Below are 22306 nucleotides of genomic sequence, written 5' to 3'. Positions count from 1 at the left end.
CATTGCTCAACATCCAGACACTTCGATTGACATCAGTAGGTTTGTTGTTGACAGTGTTTTTGTCATGTTAATCCGTGAACTGCACTACCAATGAAACCACCCTAAATGTTTATACCAGCTCAAATCCTTTTCAGGAACCCCTTCCTCCAAAATCAGTCATAATTCCTAGTCTTCCTTCGATGTCTCCAATAAGGAAGATGCCTAACCCAGAACAAACTTATCTTCACAAGAGAAAAAGGTCCCCCTCACTATTTTCAGAAAAACTGTCAAGGTCAGTTACAGATATCTCCACCTCATATGCACTGACATAATCAATCTACTCCCCAACAAGGTCATCATCAGTAAATGACATAACCATCCTTGAGGATGTTCTAGTTAGGGGAGCAAATAAATTGAACATTCCTTTGGAAATGACAATAACCTTTATATCAGTAATTATGGAGATGCTTTAGTCATGATCCTCACCCATACCTTCACTACCTTTGGTTCCAGTTTTTGAGGAAAAAATACTTGTTCTAGCAATGACAAAGGCCACTATTACAAGAGTCCTCAAACATAAAAATATAAATATGACACACTAGAGCAAGACCTCATCTACCATCCTCAACAGCTCAGACCGGAGTTGGTGATTGTATCAACAACTGGGGAAAAACATGCATCTGCACCTGAAACATCTGTTCCTACTGATAGGGACAGTAAAATGTTAGATGCAGCTGATAAGGTTTGTGTCACTTCAGGTGCTGCCTTTAAAGCAACTAGTGCAACAGCTTTACTTTCCAGAGGTATGTGGGGATCCTTACAAGGCTTCTCAGACAATCTTGCCAGAGAAAGAAAATAGGACCTGGTGGAAATTGTCAAAGGAGAGATGCTATTTTCCAATAGAATCATCATGATATACTGGATTTGGCAGATTTAACTATCTCCAAATTCTGGCATTGAGTATTGCTAAGAATATCATCCCTGTCTAAGTTTAACATATTTTAAAACAAGGGGCCAAGCTGAAAATTATGAGTCTGCCTTTCACTAGTCCTGCTTTGTTAATTCCCCATATCAACAATCAAATGCAGTGCATGCAAAATGGAGCAGAAACACTGAAAGCTGTTGACCTTGAGGAGAAAAAGAACATTTTCAAATTCCACAACCAAGACCACCGATATTACTCAGGAAAGGGGATTAGATGCCCCTAGAGGCCATTTCAAACCCAGTCACCAAGTCAACAAAGATCATGTTATTTAAGAACACCTAGAAGCAGTGGTCAGCAACAACATCAGATGATGACTGCCACACATCTCCTCTGTGTGCCAATGTCTCAAAACATCTTATGTCTGACAAGCCTTTACCAAAGACAAATGGGTCTTGAACATTACCCAACAAGGTTACTCAATCCACTTCAAATCAGTACCACCATCCATTCCCTCAAAACCTGCAGCTACAAATCAACTGTGCTCATTAAAGAGAGAATCTGCAACACTGTTACAGAAAGACCAACTGTGCCCATTTCACCCTCTCAATAAGAAAAGATCTCCTATTCGAGATACTTTATGGTACATACAAGAGGTCCAGAACAGGAATTCAGACTCATCTTAGGGCCAGATGTACCAAGCATTTTAACAGTCGCAAATGCTTCAGTTCAGGATGTGTAGCCGTTAAACTGCTTTTCTTTATTTACTCATCCCATTTAAGAAGTTGGAAACATTTTCTGACTACTAAAATGGCATTCCGATTGGATACAGATTCTGTATCTGGAAGGGACGTGTTGTAGGTGTCCCTTCCAAATACTGAATAGGTATCTAATATATCTATGTTTTGCATCTGAAATTCAGTCACAAAACATTGATACTTCAAAGGAGATCGCAATCCATTCGCAAAAGGAAATGGGTTCCTTCGGGACCTCCTCCCCTTTTTGAATGTAAAAAAGTTTAAGAGGAGGCCGTGAACCAGGGACCACAGCCTCCTCTTAAACAAACTTTAAAAATATATATATACATTTTCCTTTTTAAATACTGTCCTGTTTCCTTTAAGGAAAACAATCTGCATTTAATTTTTTTTTTTAAAGTTTGCTGTTTTAAAAAGCAATCACAGACATAGTGTTCTGCTAACCCCAGCAGGTCACCATCCATGTGATGGCTTCCAATCGCTGTGAGTCCAAATTTGTGACTTACATCATTAATATGCATGAGACAGGCTGGATTCGGACCCACTACAATTTGGAATTTTAAGAACCGACCTACTAGTACATAGCCCAATTCTTAAAAGTTGGTACTGGTTGCAAAAATACAGGTCACAAATTGCGACCAGTATGTAGTACATATAGCCATTTGTTCACAAGCTAGCCAACAAATACAAAAATAATGAAATATTTTAAATGCTAGCCCTTCATCAAAGTTCTCTGCAGCTCAGCAAAATAAACTAGATATGTGCAGTGAGTAAGCAAGATGCTCACATTCATGTACCAGTGTTGAGGAAACACAGAATATTCCTAACATCCATATTACAAAAAATACATTTCCAATACACCCCCCCCCCCCCCACCCCCATTCAGACCAAAGTCAGCCCCATGGACTTTCTCCAAGTACATGGCTGTGGACGCAGCTTATCTTCGCAGTCAGAATATTTATATTTATGCCATTTCCTGTGATTTATTATCAGTCCCTGTGAAAAGCCTGACTAATTTAGAGGCAACCTTAGACAGATACTGAGGAGACGTTTCTCCCACAAAAGAGAGATTGTCTCCCATCTTAAAGAATTTTGTTTAATTCAGCCAATCACATACCCTTCTTGGGTCTATGGCCTCTTTTATTTACATATGATGCAAGGCTTCATATTCGACCTTTACATGATGTCTGAAAAACCAGTGATCTCAATAGAAAAGCAGCTGGGAGGGCAAGCTCATCCAGTCTCTTGCACATAGACAACCTCTACCATGATGGTGCAAGAGATCCGATCTACTAAAAGGAGTCTAATTTCATCAGTACTTTCAAAACTCAAACAATTGTTATGGATGCCTCATTGATGGGATTGTGAGCTCATATGGAGAATTTAATGGTCCAAGGCTTGTGGTCTTGCATGTGCCCTACCAATATCATGAGTTGGGAGCAGCCAATCTAGCTCTCAAGGCTGTCCTGCCATTTCTGGTGGTACAAAGGATTCTGGTAAAGATGAACAACACAACAGCAAAGCACTACCTGAACAAATAAAGGCACACCGGTTCAGACGTCTATTCCTAGAAGCCCATGCAATCTGGAAGTAGTTGCTTTTAGGGAATCTATCAATTCAGAAAATGCAGTTTCTGGGTCTGCAGAACTTGCAAGCAGACATTTTCAACATATTCTTCATAGAAAATTATTGCCAAGAGAGTTTGGGAACCAGACTCCCTGGGCAATGTCCATTTGATAGAAAGGGCAGAGAATAAAGTTGAAACACTTGTGACCCAAAATGTTCCTAATTTCTAAAGAGTGCTCAAGACAGTGGTGGTTTCCATACCTTAATTTCTCAAAATGTCCACACATTCAAACCAAAGCTATTGCCCAGGATGCAAGGTCAATTATACTATTTGCCAGCATGGCTTCTGTGGTCGTACAGCATGGATGGCTTCACCTGTCAAAAGCCTTCATGGGTATTTCAAAAGTCCAAAACACAATCCACAAGAATGTCATATGCCTTTAAAGGGAAAGGGTTCATTCTTTGGTTCCAACAGAACAACCATGGTCCTCTCCTTTGGCAGGAAGACGTGATGAGTCCTTATCTCATTCACCTTGCCCAATAAAACCTGCAATATTTATCAGAGTGCTTTTGGGTATCATTACAACTTATAAAAAAGATCCTTCGGAAAGGTCATTCTTCACCGTCTCTGTCAACAATGACATCTGAGAGGGTTGAAGTTTGGTATATTCTAGATTGATGGTTCCTCCATTTGATCCTATACATAAGGCTTCATTGCAGCATCTTTCATGGAAGACGGATTTCTAAGTGGGTCATAAATACTGCCCATAGATTAAGTGACTTTTAAGGCTTTTTAATGGTAGAACCCTATACTGTCTTCCATTCCACCAGATTGGTAATGAGGACACACCCTTATTTCTTGCCAAGAGTGGTCTCAGATTTTCACTTGAATCAATCTGTATTCTTGCTTGTTTTCTTTAATAATCTCTCCACTGTAGAAAGTGATCACTTCCCTCTAGCTGCAAAGCAAGTTTTTAAATTGTATGTGGATTGCACAAAAGATCTGAGAAAGACTAATGTACTTTTCATTAATTGTGGTCCCCTTTGAAAAGGATTTCCCACATCTAAGCAATCCATTTTCAAAATGAATTGTCTCTTCTGTTATCATTTAGCCAAAAAATCTTTAGCAGGCAAACCCAGAGTGCGCTCCACAAGAAGCATTGACTGCTGCTTTGCTCACAAATACTTATTTGTCCGACATTTCTAGGGTAGGAGCATGAACATTTTTCACACTTTCAGCAAACAATACTGTTTGAACATAGATTCTAGAATGGACATGATAGTTGGACAGACTGCCCTATTTGGTAAGGTACCTTTCTCTGTCCGAGCACAGAGATCTACCTTTTCTCTTAGAGATGAGCTTGCTGTTCTATTCCACGTTTATGGCTATCAGTGAAGAACCTACGATGCAGAATAGAAAGTTACCTACTTGGAATTTAAGTTATGCGTCATAGGAATCTTCATACAAGTCATTAGCAATGGCTCCTCCTCCCTGGTCTCTATTCTCAGTGGGAAATGTATCTATGGAGGCTCTGACATAAGTTCCTCAAAAGGAACTGGGGCTCTCAAGCAACTGCCAGTGCAATGCATGCTCGGAGGTGGAAGCTGCTGGATCCCTAAAGGGGCAGGACAGAGCTGTCAAGCTTCTTCTTTAATTCTGCCTATCGGGCTATTTTTTTAACCCTTTGTTTTAACTTAAACTTCTCACTTAAGACTCCTCTTTGTAAGAGCTTCAGAAAATGGTGCTGCAATGCATTCTAACCTGTCAAAAGTGGACTGTGGATAAAATAAGCATGCATAGGCTTTAAAGGTTGTTACAGCATTTCACGATCATGCCAGATCCCATCTCTATCACTAGTACATCCTTTAAATCAATGTGAGGTATTCCAGGATCCCACACACAGGTGAGAACAGTTTCTGTACATTACTTCAATGAAGACTCTTTAAATGCAGAACTAGTGTTACAAGTAAATACATTTTTTGGTGGGATACCAACTCAGTTGTGAATCTGACATCTATAAAGTGCCATTCCATCCCTCTGACATTGAAAACGATGGGCATTACTTAGGATGCTTCTGAAAAACTTGTTTTTCAGACTAAGTTTCAATTATCAGCACACTTTGCCTCCTGTCACTGAGGCGGTTCACCATCTTGGGATCAACACAGCAGATAACTTAGCTTGCTTATGAATCTTCCTTGTCCAGCCAGGTTCTAACTCTATGTCATGACAAGGAATTCATACCGTTGTACTATCAAAACAGAAAATCCATACTAATGAAGACACCACAGTGTTGTAATTAAAAATTAATGACTTTGAAATTGAGTCTCCTGCAGTGATGATCTTCACAACAAACATGTTTTCTCCCCCGACACTTTTCTTTTTCTTTTTAAACATCTAGCCCTTTGGCTACTCCTAATCTTGCCCAGTCCCCATGTCCCCCTACCAATAATTTCAGCTGTTAATATTCCTGACCCATTATCTGTGTAATCGCACATATTATGGGGTAGTGAATTGTTAGACCTGTCAGACTTGAGGTGGCCTTCCCCCAAAACATTTTGCCTTCCTCCTCCATTTTTGCTGATCTCGTTTTTGCTGGCCTTGGGACACCTGTGTACTTAAAAGGGAAACCTAGAAGCTTCTCCCACTTCAAAGGCAGAACTGGGTATAAGTATTGGACCCCAAACAACAAATCTTGAGTACACTTCTGGACCTGTGGGGACGCTGCCAGGAAGAAGGATGTCTTTTCTGCTGAAAGGTCTGCCACTCTGCTGGACTGTTACTTTGAAGGACTTCTGCCTTGCTGTACTGCCTGCTGCCCTCTTGCCTCGGTGAGAAGGACTGGATCTGCATCTGTTGAACCCAGGACCCCATAGTGACTCCAGGTGCTAGCTGGCAGGTTTCCTGCTAGAGCCTCAGAGACAGAAGGCTCCAACAACCATGAACCCAGCACCTGGACTCTGCCATCTGTGAGGCTGACACTTCCAAATGGTGCCACCCCAGTCCCGAGCCCCTGGTAATGGGCCTGAGGGTGCTCTGCCTGCCCATCTGTGGATCCAGCAGAACCAATGCATCTCCTCTGCAGTGCAGTGCAACCCGAGCAAAACCTACGCATCACCTCTGCTGTGAGGATTCTCCCAGGGCAAGGTCTTCACATCAACCTCTCAGCCAGTATCCGGACCACCGCTGTGCGAAGTTTCACTGATGTAGGCCCTTGCTTCACATACGTCTCTTCGATGGCAGCGTCGACGACAACGCAGGTTCTCGCATTGTAGCCTCCGAGCTCTTCAGAACCGATGCATTGCCTCAACTGCAGAATGTATCCTTGACGCTGGACTTCGCATCGCAAGCCCTCATCGATGGAATTCACAACACAGGACCTCACTTCGCAGCTCTGCAGCTCTTAGGGACCGACACATCACCTCAGCTGTGAGACGCATCCTTGACACGGGACCTCGCAATGCTCCCCAACCAGGATTTAAGGTACTCTGTTCAGCGGCCCAAACTGGGTCCCTGTAGCCGGCCTGTGCTCCATCACAGTCGGCTTCACCTTGACTTTGTCCCGGTCCAGCACAACCAGATATCCATAGTTGGCGCTTGATGCTTTTTGAGGTGTATTTTCACAGTGTTACTGTTTGAAGTGTTGCACAAATACTTTACATATTGCCTTTAAATTAAGCCTAACTGCTCTGTGCCAAGCCACCGGAGGGCTGAGCAGGGGTTAATTTGTGGTTTGATTTTGACTTCACACTGTCAAGGATTGTGGTTCCTACTTGAGTAGGGTTTTAACACCCCTCCAACCAGTAACCCAATTTCTTAAAGGAATTAAACCTAATTCTTAATTTAATACACGTCTATAATACTTTCCATCAATTTTAGTTGTAATAAAAGTATTAATAAAATGTCATTGTGCTTGATTTCTTTATGTTGTCCATTCTTTGTCATGACATCTTCTTCAAAGATCTTTTTGACATCTGTGTTGACCACGTCTATCGCTATTCCTTGATCGAAGTTCACGGTCATATATTTGAAGAGTTCTATTTCATTTGTCTGGCTGTACCTCCTGTTGTGAAACTATGCATCTGTGGATCTTGTAATCCGTGGCTCCAGGATATCCCACCAACCCTTTAACACACTGTATTCTATCAATGTTCTATCCTCCCAGGATAGTAAGTAAGTTGTAAGTATATTGACATTGCTTTGCATTGTTTTAGTGAGAATCCGTATATTTGCAGTAACTTCATCGTCATCATAACACAGAAGCGTTGGTTGAACGGCGCCATTGTGAAAAGCCATATAACTCTACCACATGTATGCCCCTCTCTAAAGTGGTCCATACCAGGTATCTGAGGGATAATCCTCAATATGCATAGACTCCCTCAGTTCTCCTTTCCTCAGTTGGGCTCAATCAAAGAGGATGAGGTCACATGCATGTTAAACTCAACAATGTGATCAGGATCTCCTGGAACAGGTACATATGTGCCAGCATGGCAAACGATACACACAAGTCAGAAGCTCATGCTAATTGTGCCACAGTGTAAAAAATCTAGCCCTAGGACAGCAGGCTTCAAACAGGACAGCAGGCAGGCAGCTGCTTGAGAAGTGCAAATTCGATAATGCAGTTAATATGGGAACGTGACTTTGACGTTGAGGAGGATGGCCACGGGTTGGGGAGGTTCTGCACCCCGCCACACCCCGGGAATGTGACGCACGTCTTCATGCGCAGCCTGACAGTCCATTTTAGAGCGCTTCAGTGGCACGCCACCTCCACCTCACCTCAGCATTGCGACCTGTATTTTCTCTTTCTTAACGACACCGTCATTGCCGCTGGCTAGCTCTATTCAAGGTTACTCTTCATTTTACAGAGGTATTTGTACATTCCGCCTTCAGCATGTTTCCAGTACTTTACCACAGAAGTGTGTTTTTTTCATGACACTGCTTCTGTTTCATAATGGCTAGCTGTTATAGCTGACTAATACTCCAAGTGCCATTCCTCTCACAAATATACATTTTACTTTTAATGGTCTCTGGAGATATTAATGTTCAATTTGACCCCTTAGCTCTAGATATATTTCTGCTCTTAGAGAACTTTTGCAGGGTAATTTATACTGTCTCTTTGATATTATTACTTCCTGTATATGGAGACTGCAGAAGCTTAAACTCACACAAACGTCACAGATTGATCACCAATCTGACAGTACAGCTCTGCATAACAATAAATCAAAGGCAACTACTTTGTCATTGGACACCAAGCCTACTTCTAAGCTTAAACCTGCTCTCAAACTTCAACAGGCAGGTTCTAATAAACGCCTAAAACAAGATCCTCCCTTGCCTGATAAATTGCATTCCTCCGTATATATGGAAATCCTATTAAAATAAATGTGAGCTCTCTGCCCCTTTGTGGAGAAGACTCACATCAGAAAACAGACCTTAGTCACAAACTGGTTTTCTGTGGAGTCCTGAATTGCGGTTGCCGAGCAATGAATTAGCGATCTTTAGGATGAAGCTTCCAAAATGGTCATCATGCAGACAGAGATCAACTTACTCAAACAACATGTCGAAGACCTTGAAAACAGAAATAGGTGCAATAACCTTCGTATTTATGGTTTTCCTAAAGATTTGAAGGCCAGAGATCCGGTTTCCTGCTTCATCACATTTTTACCACAGCTTTTTAATCTGCATGATCTACTGAAACTCAACATTTCAACGTGCTCATGCGTTTGGACGTACAATTTCTGTTTCACCTAAACCTAGAGGGATTATTATCCTATATTATTATGCACAACACAGCACATAGAAACAGCAAAAACGAGGAGAAATTAAACATTTATACTTGTTGCGGCTGTTTTCCCTGGTATTAATTTTGTGTTGCTGCCCCACATTTACGCTGCCCTTGTAAATATGGGGCAGCATCAAGATCAGTGGGTGTTGCGGTTGAACGCCCACCGCAACACCAATTGCCCACCCCTTTCTCGCTAAGTATAGCATGAAAGGGGGCTTATTGGCAAGTAGGCGTTAAGCCATGTTGAGTGGCTTAACGTTTCCTTGTGAACAAGGCAAAGCCCCTATCGCCACTACAACATCCTTAAAAGTGATGCTGTGGTGGTGATAGGGGCTTGTAAATATGCCCCTAAATTTTCTATTTTATTGAATTTGCTACTAGACATTCTTGTAACCTAACCTAAAACTCCCCTGCTTTTACTAACTTTTTACTTCAGATTTTATCTCATTAGGCCGAAAGCATCCCTCCTTTATAAATTGTTAAATTCTTCTTTACAGTTAATATCTAAATCTTCATTAGAATCCTTGTGGGAGGTCAATTCTAGATCTGTTTGACCAACTACTCTCTGGGACAAAATAAGGCTTAAAATACACAAACCTTCTAGAATGGCCACTCTATGTTTTATTTATAATAGGCTTCTCTTCACTCCGCATTCCATATTTAATTTTGCGAATACAGCTGGTTCCAAATGTTGGTCCTGCCAATTCCATCCCAATCACCTAAAACACGTTATTTTTATGCCACAACACTTACATTTTTTGGGGCATAAGGTTTGGAAACAAATTCATTGTATTTTTCAAACAGTCACTACTTTTTGCTTCTTATTTTTTCTGGGCAGCCTACACAGCAATTGGCAGTCCTCCTTTTCCAATAATAAACTGCTGGATCTTTTGCTTGCCATTGCTTTTCAACAGATTACTACTAATTGGAAGTGTACACCTAATATATCTTATAAAGCCTGGTGGTATGCAGTTTGCCATCATCACAGGTTAGATAGACTGTATGCTGAATTCATTTTATGCCACATACCAGTGATTTACTATGGTTACCCCTTACCACCTTCCTGGACACCATTAGGGCCCGCTCTAACACCAAGCAACTATGATCAGTCCTTACTTTCAAACCTTCCTGAACAATATTGTATTCTCTGTTTGCCAACCCTCATATTGCAATGTTTGCGATATTTACTCTTGCTTAATGTTTATTTGATTACTATTATTCATACATACCTGTTAGTTATGCTGATCTTTTTTGATAAGGGTTCATATTGTACCTTTGTCTTTCTCTCCCTTACCTTCCCCCCTCTGCATTCCCTAGAAAATACATACAAATCTATAAGCTTATTTTCTACTATAATTAATTATGCTTTCTTGGATGTAACCTTTTTATTTCTTATACTATTATAATGTTCATCATACTTTGTTATTATTCTGATGTGAATATTGTTTTTCACTTCTCAGCTTGTAAAGTGTTCATTTTTTAAAAAGCTTATTAAACAGGATAATGAAGTTAATAGCGCTGATTGATTATCGGAATCATAAAGCGCAGCATACTCTAAAAATGGTTGTATGGCGCAGGCAAACATTTTTAGAGATAAAACAGCTTCCAAGAAAGAAAGGACAGAAGGACTTACAAAAAAAAAATGCCAAAGCTATATTGTATTAGAACAAACAGTGGGAAACCCAATCTACTCTTGTAGGCTCGGGAATTGCAACTAACAAATGGTAACTATGCCTGCAAGGGAATTTATTTAGAGTACTCAGTAAACATAATTGTGTAGATTACTCTGTGGTTAAGTCCTGATTGGTAACTAACCTTCGAAAAATCGAAACATCAATTCACTCATTTACAACATACTTAATATATAATGAACAATTTTAGACACGGGTGTAGATTTCTGAATTCCTTGTTCATTTAATGTGGGTAAACAAAGAAAGGGCTACAAAATGAGAAAACAAAAACACAATGACAGAGGCAGACAAATCATATACAAAAATTGTAACCTTCAAATCATTTGTGTTACCATCTATTTCAAACTTATAAAGACAGAAATAAAATCTGACAAAACAGAAAACAATTCCTGCGAGATTAAATCATTTTATTTCTGTCTTTATAAGTTTGAAATAGATGGTAAGACAAATGATTTGAAGGTTACAATTTTTGTGTATGATTTGTCTGCCTCTGTCATTGTGTTTTCACATTTTGTACCCCTTTCTTTGTTTACCCACATTAAATGAGCAAGGAATTCAGAAATCTACCCCGTGTCTAAAATTGTTCATTATATATTAAATATGTTGTAAATGAGTAAATTGATGTTTCGATTTTTCAAAGGTTAGTTACCAATCGGGACTTAACCACAGAGTAATCTACACAATTATGTTTACTGAGTACCCTAAATAAATTCCCTTGCAGGCACAGTTGCCTAAAGCTATATTGGAGCATGGATATTTTACACAGCTGCAGAATTGCTTTCTAAAAATTCAGAAGCACCAGAGAAAATGGAGATAAAATACATAATTTGTCATCATGGTGTTTTAAAAACGTTGTTTTACTTTTTAGTTATGCATTTCATTTTCACCACTGCAGAGAGGTGCTGAGCGAAGGCACATAATATCGAGATACAGCCCCCCTTAGTCCTAGATGCATACAGCTCACGTGTGCTACAAATTGCACACAATCTCCCTCAGTGTTCTGTAAGCGTGTTTTACAACCTGATCTGGAGTAAAAAAATTTAACAAATAGAATAACTCCAATTTACGTTCATTGCATCCACACCCGCTGCCATCTAAGGGGGCACCAAATAACACGTTCTGCTGTGTCCTTTCTGGGAGAGGGGTGAGACCACAATGCTGCTGTTACGTTTTCCACCAAAGATCCAAAGACGCCAATAATCACTAAATCACTAAACATGCTAATGACCCTGCAGATCAATACTCCAGTGACGTAGCAAAGGGGGCGGTTTGCCCCTGGCGGCACGTGTTTTGGGGGCAACTGCCCCCGCACTTACCTGTGGCCTTCGCAGGGCGGCGGCCGCAGGAATCGCCAAAACCCCCGCTCTTCCATTCTCCTGCCGTGGGCGGCAAAGGCAGGGGCCACCATGGGCCGCATAAGGCCTAGCTACACCACTGCACTACACATAACATTACTCAGTACACAAACATTCATATTCGAAAGAGGCAGCTAATTACAGCAGGCTTGTGCATGCTCATATGGGAAACAGCCTTTACAACTCATCATTCACCACACAATACCTTTACCTCCCATATATACCTTAACAATGAAAATGTAAGTATATATCAGGTAAGTGAAATATATATATATATATATATATATATATATATATATATATATATATATATATAATTAGGGCAAGGGTATTTTAAGGGTATAGGGTGGTAAGGGTGATTTTAGGGTTTAGGGCTGTGTAAGGATATTAGGTGGTAAAGGTGTTTTTAGGGTTTAGGGATGGGAAGAGGTATAGGGTGGTAAGGGTATTTTTAGGCTTTAGGGATGGGTGGGTAAAAGTATTGGTGGTAAGGTTTATTGGGGAGGTTTAGGGGGTAAGGCTATTGGGTTTTAAGGGTGTTTTTAGGGTTTAGGGATGGTAAGGAAATTGGGTTTGAGGGTATTTGTAGGGTTTAAGGGTGGGTAAGGGTATTGGGTTGTACAGGTAGTTTTAGGCTTTAGGGGTGGGTAAGGGTATCAGTGGTAAAGGTGTTTTTAGGGTTTAGGGGTGTTGTGTAGTAAGGGTGTTTTAGGGGTGGAGAAGGCTACTGGGTGGTAAGGGTGTTTTTATGGGTATGGGGTGGTTAAGGGTATTGGGTGGTAAGGGTATTTTTTAGGGTTTATGGGGTGGGTAACAGTAGTAGGTGATAAGGGTGTCTTTTTAGGGCTTAGGGTTGGGTAGGGGTATTGAGTGGTAAGGGAGATTGTATGGTCTAGGAGTGGGTAGGGGTATTGGGTGGTAAGGGTGTTTTTAGAGTTATGGGGTGGGTGGGGGTATGGGGTGGGCGGTGGTATTGGGGTTTAGGGGTGGCTAAGGGTATTGTTTGGTAAGGGTGACAGGGAACCCATCTGCATTCTGATAGCTCTTTGTGGGCAGGAAGAGGGATGGAGAGCTGACACACCTAAGTAGGCCTGTTTCCCACACAAACGGCTGATTACTTCCCTCAGACAGCCTGGCAGACAGGGCTAGGATGAAAGGGGACCTGTGCACTTCGAGGGCCAGCTTTGAAGTCAAACCCACTTCAAAGGCACATTTGGGTATAAGTACTGGGGTTCTGACCCTACCAAGGGAGTACACTACTGAACCTGTGAAGAACTCCGCCTGGAGTAAAGACTGCTGTGCTAAAAGGATTGCCACTCTTCTTGACTGACTGTTCTGAAGAAACGGATTCTCTGCTTTGCTGAGCTGCCCTGCTTCCTGCTGCTTTCTGCCCTGCTGAGGACAACGACTTGACCCATCTCACTTGAACCCAGAGTGACTCCAAGGGCTTGCTGGCTTGGCACCTGTTCTGAAGTTTCAGGGCAATCAAAGACTTCCTACAACAGTGCGGCTGTTGTAGACTCTGCAATCCGTCAGTCCTACCTTGCCTGAGGTTCCAATCCAGTCCTGTGCCTCAGAAGTGGGTTCTGCAACTGTTTTTGCTTCAAAATCGATGCAGTGACGACTTTGCACTGATCGGAACCCTACGCATTGCCCTTCGACGCCAGAGCCGATCGGCATCGCCTAGGCAGACAGTGTGGCTTGACGACGCAGTGCCTGCATCGTGAAACCTTTATCGACTGCACAGATTGGCGAGGACGCTTCGCCTTTATCCACGGGATCGACGCAGCGCCTCCTTGACTCTTCGCATTGAGTCTTTGACATGGGCGCTTGCTCCATCCAAGCTACTTTGTCAGTGGGACATGTCTGAATCGTGTAGCCGCCCTGCACTCCATAGCGGTCATCCTGAATTTTGGATTTACTGCGGTTTACAGTGACCTCAAGTAACAGTTTAGCGCTATTGACTTTGAAGCACTATTTTTGTTTATTCTTTAAAAACTCATGACTTTGGTTCTACTTATTGAATTTTTGTCATTTTGGTCTTGATGTACTCATAAAATTATTGTCTATTTTTCTAAACACGTGGGGAGTTTTGTGGTGTTTTCATTGTGTTACTGTGTGAGTGTGTGTGTGTTGCACAAATACTTCACACATTGCCTCTTGAGATAAACCTGACTGTTCTGTGCCATGCTACCAGAGGGTGAGCACAGGTTATCTTTTAGTGTGTATCTAGCTTACCCTGACTAGGATTGTGGTCCCTACTTGGACAGGGTGTATACCTCTGCCAACTAGAGACCCGATTTCTAACACAAGTTGTATAATGAAGAAGTACCCATTTGCAGTCACCTGACGGTCAGAATTGAAAGCAATTTCTAGAATTTACATTAACCAAAATGTCTTCTTAACAGTTATCTTCAAATACCAATACAGCTGGGAAAAAACATCAACCCATTAGACGTCAAAAGTGTTGAAAGGAATTTGTGTTAACATCATGGTTGTTTCTAGTTTATGGCATGGCCAAAAAAGAATGTGTTAGCAAAAAATGTTATAGCTAGTAGGGTACCTCATCGTTGCTGTTGCAAAAGCTAACAGGCAATTACAGGGCTGAGTTAGCGCACACACCACAAGAGAGAAATTCACAGCAGCAGATTTTCTGGCTCAAATCTGTAAAGAAGCACCATGGAAAGGTTTAGAAATGTTGTCCCATTACTACTGTCTGGGAAGTGATGCCAGACGGACACTCAAATTGGCTTGGTGGTCTTGAAAATATGTTCAAATGAAGATAATCTTTTTATACGTTCTAAGGTACTTATTGCTTGTTATTGTATTCAAAAACAAGATTCAAAACACAGGAGAAATGTATGTTACAGCCCTTTAAATATTTTTTGATAACATAGGCCTCATATCTAGACTCACTTGTGAACCACCAAACTATCACTAAGAGGACTGTTTACTTACTATAATTAATTAGAATTTGACCACGGTGGGGATTTGAGAGTGCTACTCTGTTATAATGACAATGAATGGACAAAGAAACAAGAATTTCAGATTTTGGAAAAAAAATATCTAAAGCAAAAAAAGTATTAATATGAAAACATTGACTGTTTTACCAGAGGCCCCCTTCTTGACATCTTTATTTACAGGTAAATTACATAATTTTCTCAAGCATGACTATTCTTTCCAGATTTCTGTGACCCTTGCAGCCTCCTCAGCTTTCACAAATGTGCTCAAAATATCTTTGTCCACAAATCCACCCTCCGCCTGAGCACACTCCCCGACGAGCCCACAGACCGGATGAAACACCTTCACTTCAAGATACTGGCCAGCCCTACCACCACCCTCCAGGGAACCCTCATCTACAGACCCCCACGGACCATTCGCCAACCCCATCACACACATCATCTCACGGCATGCCATCGAATCCACCAACTACACCCTGCTGGGAGACCTCAACTTCCACCTCGACAACCAACTGGACCCCAACACCACATCCCTCCTGGACAACCTCCACAACATTGGACTCTGCCAGATCGTGACCGGACCCACGCACTCAGCAGGACACACCCTCGACCCTCTCTTCACAACAGGACACTCCATCACTTTCAGCCACACCACCGAACTCCCATGGACAGACCACCGATGCGTCCACTTCACCTTCAGAACACCCGCCATCCACAGACACCAGCACCTGCTCCCACGAAGAAACCGGACCAAAATCACCAACGACCAGCTCACCTCCTTACTCAGCAACCCCACCCCAACCATTGTGGAAGACGACGACCCCAACACCGCAGCCCGAGCTCTGCACAAATGGATCTCCGCAGCGCCAACACCATAGCCCCCTCAAGGAAAACAACAACACACACGCCAAGAAAGCCAGATGGTTTACCACAGAACTTCGAGAGTCCAAACACGTGCCGCCACCTCAAAAAGGCCTGGAGGAATTTCAAATCCACAGAGGCCCACAACGACTTCAGAGCCGCCACCAACACCCACCACCAGCTCATCAGAAAAACGAGGAAAAAAGCAATTGAAGCCAAAATCTCCACACACGCGCACAACAGCAAAGAACTCTTCAGCATCATCAAGGAGTTCGCCCAACCCACCAGTGAGTCTACTGACATCCCTCCCTCACAAGACCTCTGCAACAAACTCAGCACCTTCTTCCACCTCAAAATCAAGAAAATATACGACAACTTCGACGAAGACAACCAACACACTGAACCCTCACCAGCCACCCCCGACACCCTTAAGCCAACGATTGACAACTGGACAGCCCTCACTACCGAAGATACACTGAAGACAATGAAGTCCATCCACTCCGGAGCCCCCACGGACCCCTGCCCCCACCACATCTTCAACAGAGCTGCCGACACCATCGCACCCATGCTCCGCCACACCATCAACTGATCCCTGATGAACGCCTCGTTCCCCGACGACTGGAAACACGCCGAGATCGACCCCCTCCTGATGAAGCCCTCGGCGGACCCCACTGACCTCAAGAACTACAGACCCATCTCCCTGCTCCCGTTCCCAGCGAAAGTATTGGGAAAGCCATCAACATACATAACACCTCCAAAAGGAGAAAGGGTCCTAGGGAAAGTCTAATGTCCAATCTACAGATTTAATCCCCAATACAGCTAATAACAACTACAAAAGAATCTGGTGGTCTGGGAAAAGGGAGCAGAAAACAAATTATCACAACACACAGGATTACAAACACCCAGCAAGTATCCAAAGTGTAATGAAAAAAGCCATCAACAGCCAACTCGCCACCTTCATCGAAGAGCACAACATCCTCGACTCCTCCCAATCCGGCTTCAATAAAAACCACAGCACAGAAACCCCCCTCCTCGCCGCATCAGACGACATCCGCTCCCTACTAGACAGAGGAGAAACAGTAGCCCTCATCCTCCTCGACCTCTCACCACACCCTAATTCGCAGACTCCACAACGCAGGGATCCGGGACATGGCTCTCGACTGGTTCCACTCCTTCCTCTCCGGCAGAACGCAGCTGGTCAAACTCCCCCTCTCTCCTCGGACCCTACACCAACCACCTGCGGAGTCCCCCAGGGGTCCTCCCTCAGCCCCACACTCTGCAACGTCTACATGGCTCTGCTCGCCCCCATTGTCAGAACCTATGCACTCAACATTGTGTCATACGCAGACGACACCCAAATCATCCTCTCCTTATCAAACGATCCCAACACTGCCAGACACAACTTTCAAGATGGCATGGAAGCTGTCGCCAAATGGATGAAAAGCAGCTGTCTACAACTCAACACCGACAAGACAGAAGTACTCATCATGGGCCCAAACCCCGATGTCTGGAGCGACACCTGGTGGCCCCCTGCCCTCGGAAGCCCACCCACCCCCACGGACCACGCACGCAACCTTGAAATCATCCTGGACTCCGAGCTCAAAATGGACTGCCAGATCAACTCTGACGCATCCTCCTACTTCCACACTCTCCGCCTCCTACGTAAGACCTTCAAATGGATCACCTGCGAGCACAGAAAGACTGTCACTCACGCCCTCGTCACCAGCAGACTTGACTACGGCAACGCACTCTACGCCGGAATAAACAAAAACCTCACCTGCAAGCTACAAAACATCGAGAACGCCGCCGCAAGACTGGTCCTCAACCTGCCAAGACACTGCCACATCTCCCAGCACTTGCGCACACTCCACTGGCTCCCCATCGAGGCTAGAATCACCTTCAAGATTCTCACCCACGCACACAAGGCCCTCCACCACACCGGACCAGCATACCTGAACAGCCGACTTAAATTCCACACACCCCAAAGGACCCTAGGATCAGCCCAGCTCTCCTACGCTGTGGTCCCCCACACCAGAAAGACCAGATCGGGAGGCTGCTCCTTCTCCTTCCTCGCGCCCAGAGCCTGGAACGCCCTTCCGCTCCACCTCAGACAGACAACATCGCTCCCCATCTTCGCAAGAAACCTCAAAACCTGTCTCTTCGACAGACCCCCTCCTTGATGGACTGGAACCTTCCCCCCCACCACCAGCGTCTTGAGACCCTTAAGGGTGAGTAGTTGCGCTCAACAAACACCTGATTGATTGATTGCTAAAAAGTCAAAATCCTTATCACCAATCCCTTACCTTACACAGGTTCTGTCCATTTTTCAAAAGTGTCAGTCGTGGTACACTCAAGGGACCCACAAGTGCATTTTTTAAAGTGTTTTCCGAGCTCATCCAAGACCATTGAGAAGATTTTTTCACCATATAAGTCTGATAAACCCAAACTTGAAAGCTACTTTTACAGGTAGGTAATCTTCCTTTTGTCTATGTTATGTGTTATTGTGACTGTGTTTATCCATGTGACGTGTGTCTGAGTTTGTTAATGTGATGTCCAGATTCATCCGACTTTTATTTCTTTTAATGCCTCTCTGATTACACACTGAGTGCCTCTCTGATTATTCACTCTGTGCCAATAAGCGTGTCCATATGATGTTTATGTAAACACTGGATAGATGTGTCCTGTTTAATCAATGTGATGTGTGTATGTGCATACACCTCTCATCTATCACTATACATATGATCACTATGTACCTCGGCGCTTGTCTCTGTGATGTTCATGCCCATACACTATATGATTGTCCATGCACGGGAGCATGTATGTTTGTCCTTGGTCCTCTGTCATCATTCATGTAACGTTTTCAGGAGCAGACTGATCTCTTGATGTGATGTTCACATGCCTTTCTGTCCATTTTTCTCTGTGTTCTCCATGTGCATTATATGTGCATGCTGTTTATCCACGCCCTGCTCCTTGTCTATTACAACCACCCGTCAAATCCCTCATGCATCATGCATTTCTTACCCAACTCCTCCAGCTCGGCCGTCATGGACTTGGAACGCAGGGTCAGAGTCGTGCTGGGCGCCCTCTTGGGAGGAGGTGGAGCTGAAAGGAAAAGAGAGGGTACTTTGGATTTCTTCTCCAACAGTTTACGAGGGGTCACCAGGGGCATATACCATTTCTTCTCTACGGCCTGTATCTCTTCATACTGCCGTGAGGAGGCGTCACACTGCTGTAGCATTTTATTCAGGTTGCGGTTAGAAGGATTTTTTTTCATGGTTAGGGTAGGAAAACCTCCCAGTTTCCCCGATGAGCCGAAAGGTCCAAACAAATTGTTTGAGTGTGACCATGAGGCACCATCAGAGGATCAGAGAGCCTTGTTCATCATGGTGTAGCCCACTCCATGAACCCACTCCCTGCAACCTTCTGGCTTTAGCATCTTAGAAGGTTAGAGTAAAGGAAGCTTCAAGGAGTGTTCATTTAAATTTTACGGCGCTTCCTGCGACTAGTGTGTGACACTGTCAGGGTTTCCCATGGTGTTACTTCTGCATTGGCCATGAGTGTTATTGCAGGCTCAGGCGAGGGAAGGTCCTATACACTTTGGTTATGGAAAGCATGTCTCCTCAGGCAAGAAGCATAGGTGAACAACCCTCAGTTCCTGTTCCTGGTCACACTGCTCCATGAAGCTTGTAATGAGATCTAGCAACGTCTATGCCACAAATCACACTCCCTTGACTGGCGGCACCCCATGACAAACCAGTTCAGCCAACTCAAGATTCCACTGCAAAGCCCCAGAGCTACATATAGTGCGGCAGCGACAATTAGTATAAGAGACAGAGACACTTCACAAGCCCTCCTCAAATAGTAATAAAAGTCTGAAAGCAAGGGTGAGACAGTGGGTGAAGGAAGAATGGAAGGTCAAGGTTGGCAGACACAAGGGATCGTCCATCAGTCCTCTTTTGCAATATCTGCAATTCAGGTGTTCATGGGAAAATGTTTACTTGGGGGCCCTCTGCTCTCGCTTGCATGTGTTTTCCTGTTTGGCCTAGTTTCATTCTCAGTCTCTCTTTGTTGCAATCCTTCTTCACCGCCCTCCTTTGCGGTTACGTGTCTCTTGTTTTCTCAGTGTCTTCGATATTCAGCCTCTCTGCCTTGCTCTCTCTTCGGCTATTTTGACTTCATCATTTCTGTTCCTCATTTTCTACCTACCACCTATTTTGTTTTCCCTCTTTCTGTGTGGATTGCCTAAGTTACTGCTTACTCCGAGGCTGTACTTGTGAATGGCAGATCGTCTTCAATCTCTAGCTCCTCTCTCATTTCTCTTCTACTGGTGTTCTCATGTAGGCCTGTCTGACTCTCTTCCACTCTTCTGTCAAGAACACTCATTCCTTGTGCCCTCTCTTGGTGGTGTTTTGTGTCTACCTGGTCCGCTTGCTCTACATCATCTCTCATGATGATAGTATGTCTTTGCGATGTTTTTTTTCTTTTCCTTGTGCATGCCTGTCTTGCTCGTTTACTCTCTATCTCCTCTCCTGATCACAATATATCCGTCTGTCTCTCGTGCCCTTTTTTCTCTCTTTTTGCCCTCTGTTTCTCGGCTGATTTTTCTTTCTCTCAGTTCTTCCTGAACAATATAGGATGCAACGCGCTGCCGTTTCCTTGGAAACCAGTGCTTCAGCTGGAGCTGCCTGTGCTTCTGTCGAGACCCCACTCGGGGCGTCTCCAGCGCGGGAGATGAGCTTTCCCGGGCACTGATTATCTGCAGTGATTTTTGTGAAGAAGGAAGATCTGTGTTTGGTGAGAGAGCTGCATTCCGAGATGTGGGGAGCGAAGGAAGGTGTGCGGGTTCTGTGGAACATCCGATCTGGACCGTTCTCCCTTGCAAAGCTCAAGCACCAGAGCCCCGGCCTCGGCAGTGCAGAGACGCGGGTGGGTATAGTGCTGTTTCATTCAGTGATGGGTGCAAGATTTCCGCCGCACGTGCGCACGCACAGCCATCCTCCTCTGCCAAGAACCGTCTCTCTCTCTCAGACGGGGGTGAGAGCCGAGGACACTCCTCCTGAGAAGATGCACACAGGGTGAAACACAGGGTTTCAAGGCGGCTGAAGACGAATCACGTCGGTTCCAAAATCCGAAGGCAGACGTCGGGCCGGATCCTCCGCACAGACCGCGTTTCTGCAGTGACACCGTAATTACCGCTCTGACTGACACTGCTGCCACCACTCCCGCCTCCTCGGCATCCGCGCCTTTTGGATTCCAAGGCAGTCTTCCAGCGACTCTGCTTTTCTTTCCCTTCTCTCCGCGTACGTGTTGCTCAAGCAGCCCCCTGACGGCAGCCAGGGCGACCCATCTCCCTCTGCTCCAGCTCAGTGGCATTCAGCTCTGGCGAAGGGTAGCAGCCGCGCAGGTCCACCGGGGCACAGGGTGCGGCGCATATGCCAAATCACGGCTGGGTCCCAAGGGGACGGCGCACCTCCATCTCTCCCACAGCCGGCGCTGGGCTCAATGGAAGCTCTGCTCTCACCGAGGCGCCGGCACGCGCGCGCCAGCCTCTCTCTGCAGCTCTTGGCAAGTGTCGGCAAGTTCTCTGTACTCTGGTGATGATGGCATCGGATGAAAGAAGGCACACACTTCTCCATCCCCTCCACAGACTCCTCCCGATCTCCCTCCCCTCGCCCCTATGTCCCTCCTCCCCTCACAGATCTGACTCCCCCTGCCATCTGGGACTAGTGAGAGACGGACAGCATGTGGCGGTCCAACGCAGCGCACGAGGCACATGTTTCTACGCATCCTAGCGCCTGTAATTACGCGCACAGCAAGGTACAACAGCCCATGATCAACATCCAAACACACACATGCTGTACCACGCCTCCCACCAACATGCAAGTGCACATTATACCAAGCAGGCAACAATCAGCTCTTCACACTGGCCTTATACACAGAAACATCACTGTGGTGGGAAACAAAGTCGGTATGCCGCGCGTTACACTGCTCACCAACACAAGGGCATATCCTCAAGCCTCTCTTCAATGCCCCATGGAAGATTGGAAGCACGGGTTATACCAGTGGTTGGCACTGTTGTTTCTCCTCTGTCTCAGGCCCAGGATATTGATAATTGAGAAGGGCCGGCCAGTACTCCCTTGATTCTACTGTGGTAGCCATCAGGCGGGCAACTAGAGCCAAATTTCGGGGGGGGGGGGGGGGGGGGGGGTGCTGAAAAAGATTTCGGGGGGACTGAAAAACACAACAAAAGCCTCATTAATGAGTAAATGGTCTTATAAAGACCTGTGAAGTACTCGGGTCCGGCTGCAATTAGACAGACACCAGCCCGCGAAGCGGTCGCAGCCGGGCTGACACACATGACGGGGGGGGCTGAAGCCCGGTGAGCCCAATGGGTGTTGCGCGCCTGGTACCCATGACACGGCCTTACTCAAGCTGGT

General features: G+C 44.6%; 1 protein-coding gene across 2 annotated transcripts in view; it reads right to left on the bottom strand.

Moving 5' to 3' along the window:
• SHANK3 (SH3 and multiple ankyrin repeat domains 3) overlaps positions 1-22306 on the bottom strand; it is a 2151740-nt gene that overhangs the window by 213804 nt on the left and 1915630 nt on the right. For both annotated transcript variants that reach the window (XM_085653773.1, XM_085653774.1), the window contains one exon: positions 18891-18971. In XM_085653773.1, the coding sequence (XP_085509899.1) occupies positions 18891-18971 (81 nt within the window). The remainder of the gene's footprint in view (positions 1-18890; positions 18972-22306) is intronic.

Source organism: Triturus cristatus, chromosome 4_1 (genome assembly GCF_964204655.1).
Source record: "Triturus cristatus chromosome 4_1, aTriCri1.1, whole genome shotgun sequence".
Classification (NCBI taxonomy): Eukaryota; Metazoa; Chordata; class Amphibia; order Caudata; family Salamandridae; genus Triturus; species Triturus cristatus.
This window is presented reverse-complemented; position numbering and strand designations above follow the sequence as displayed.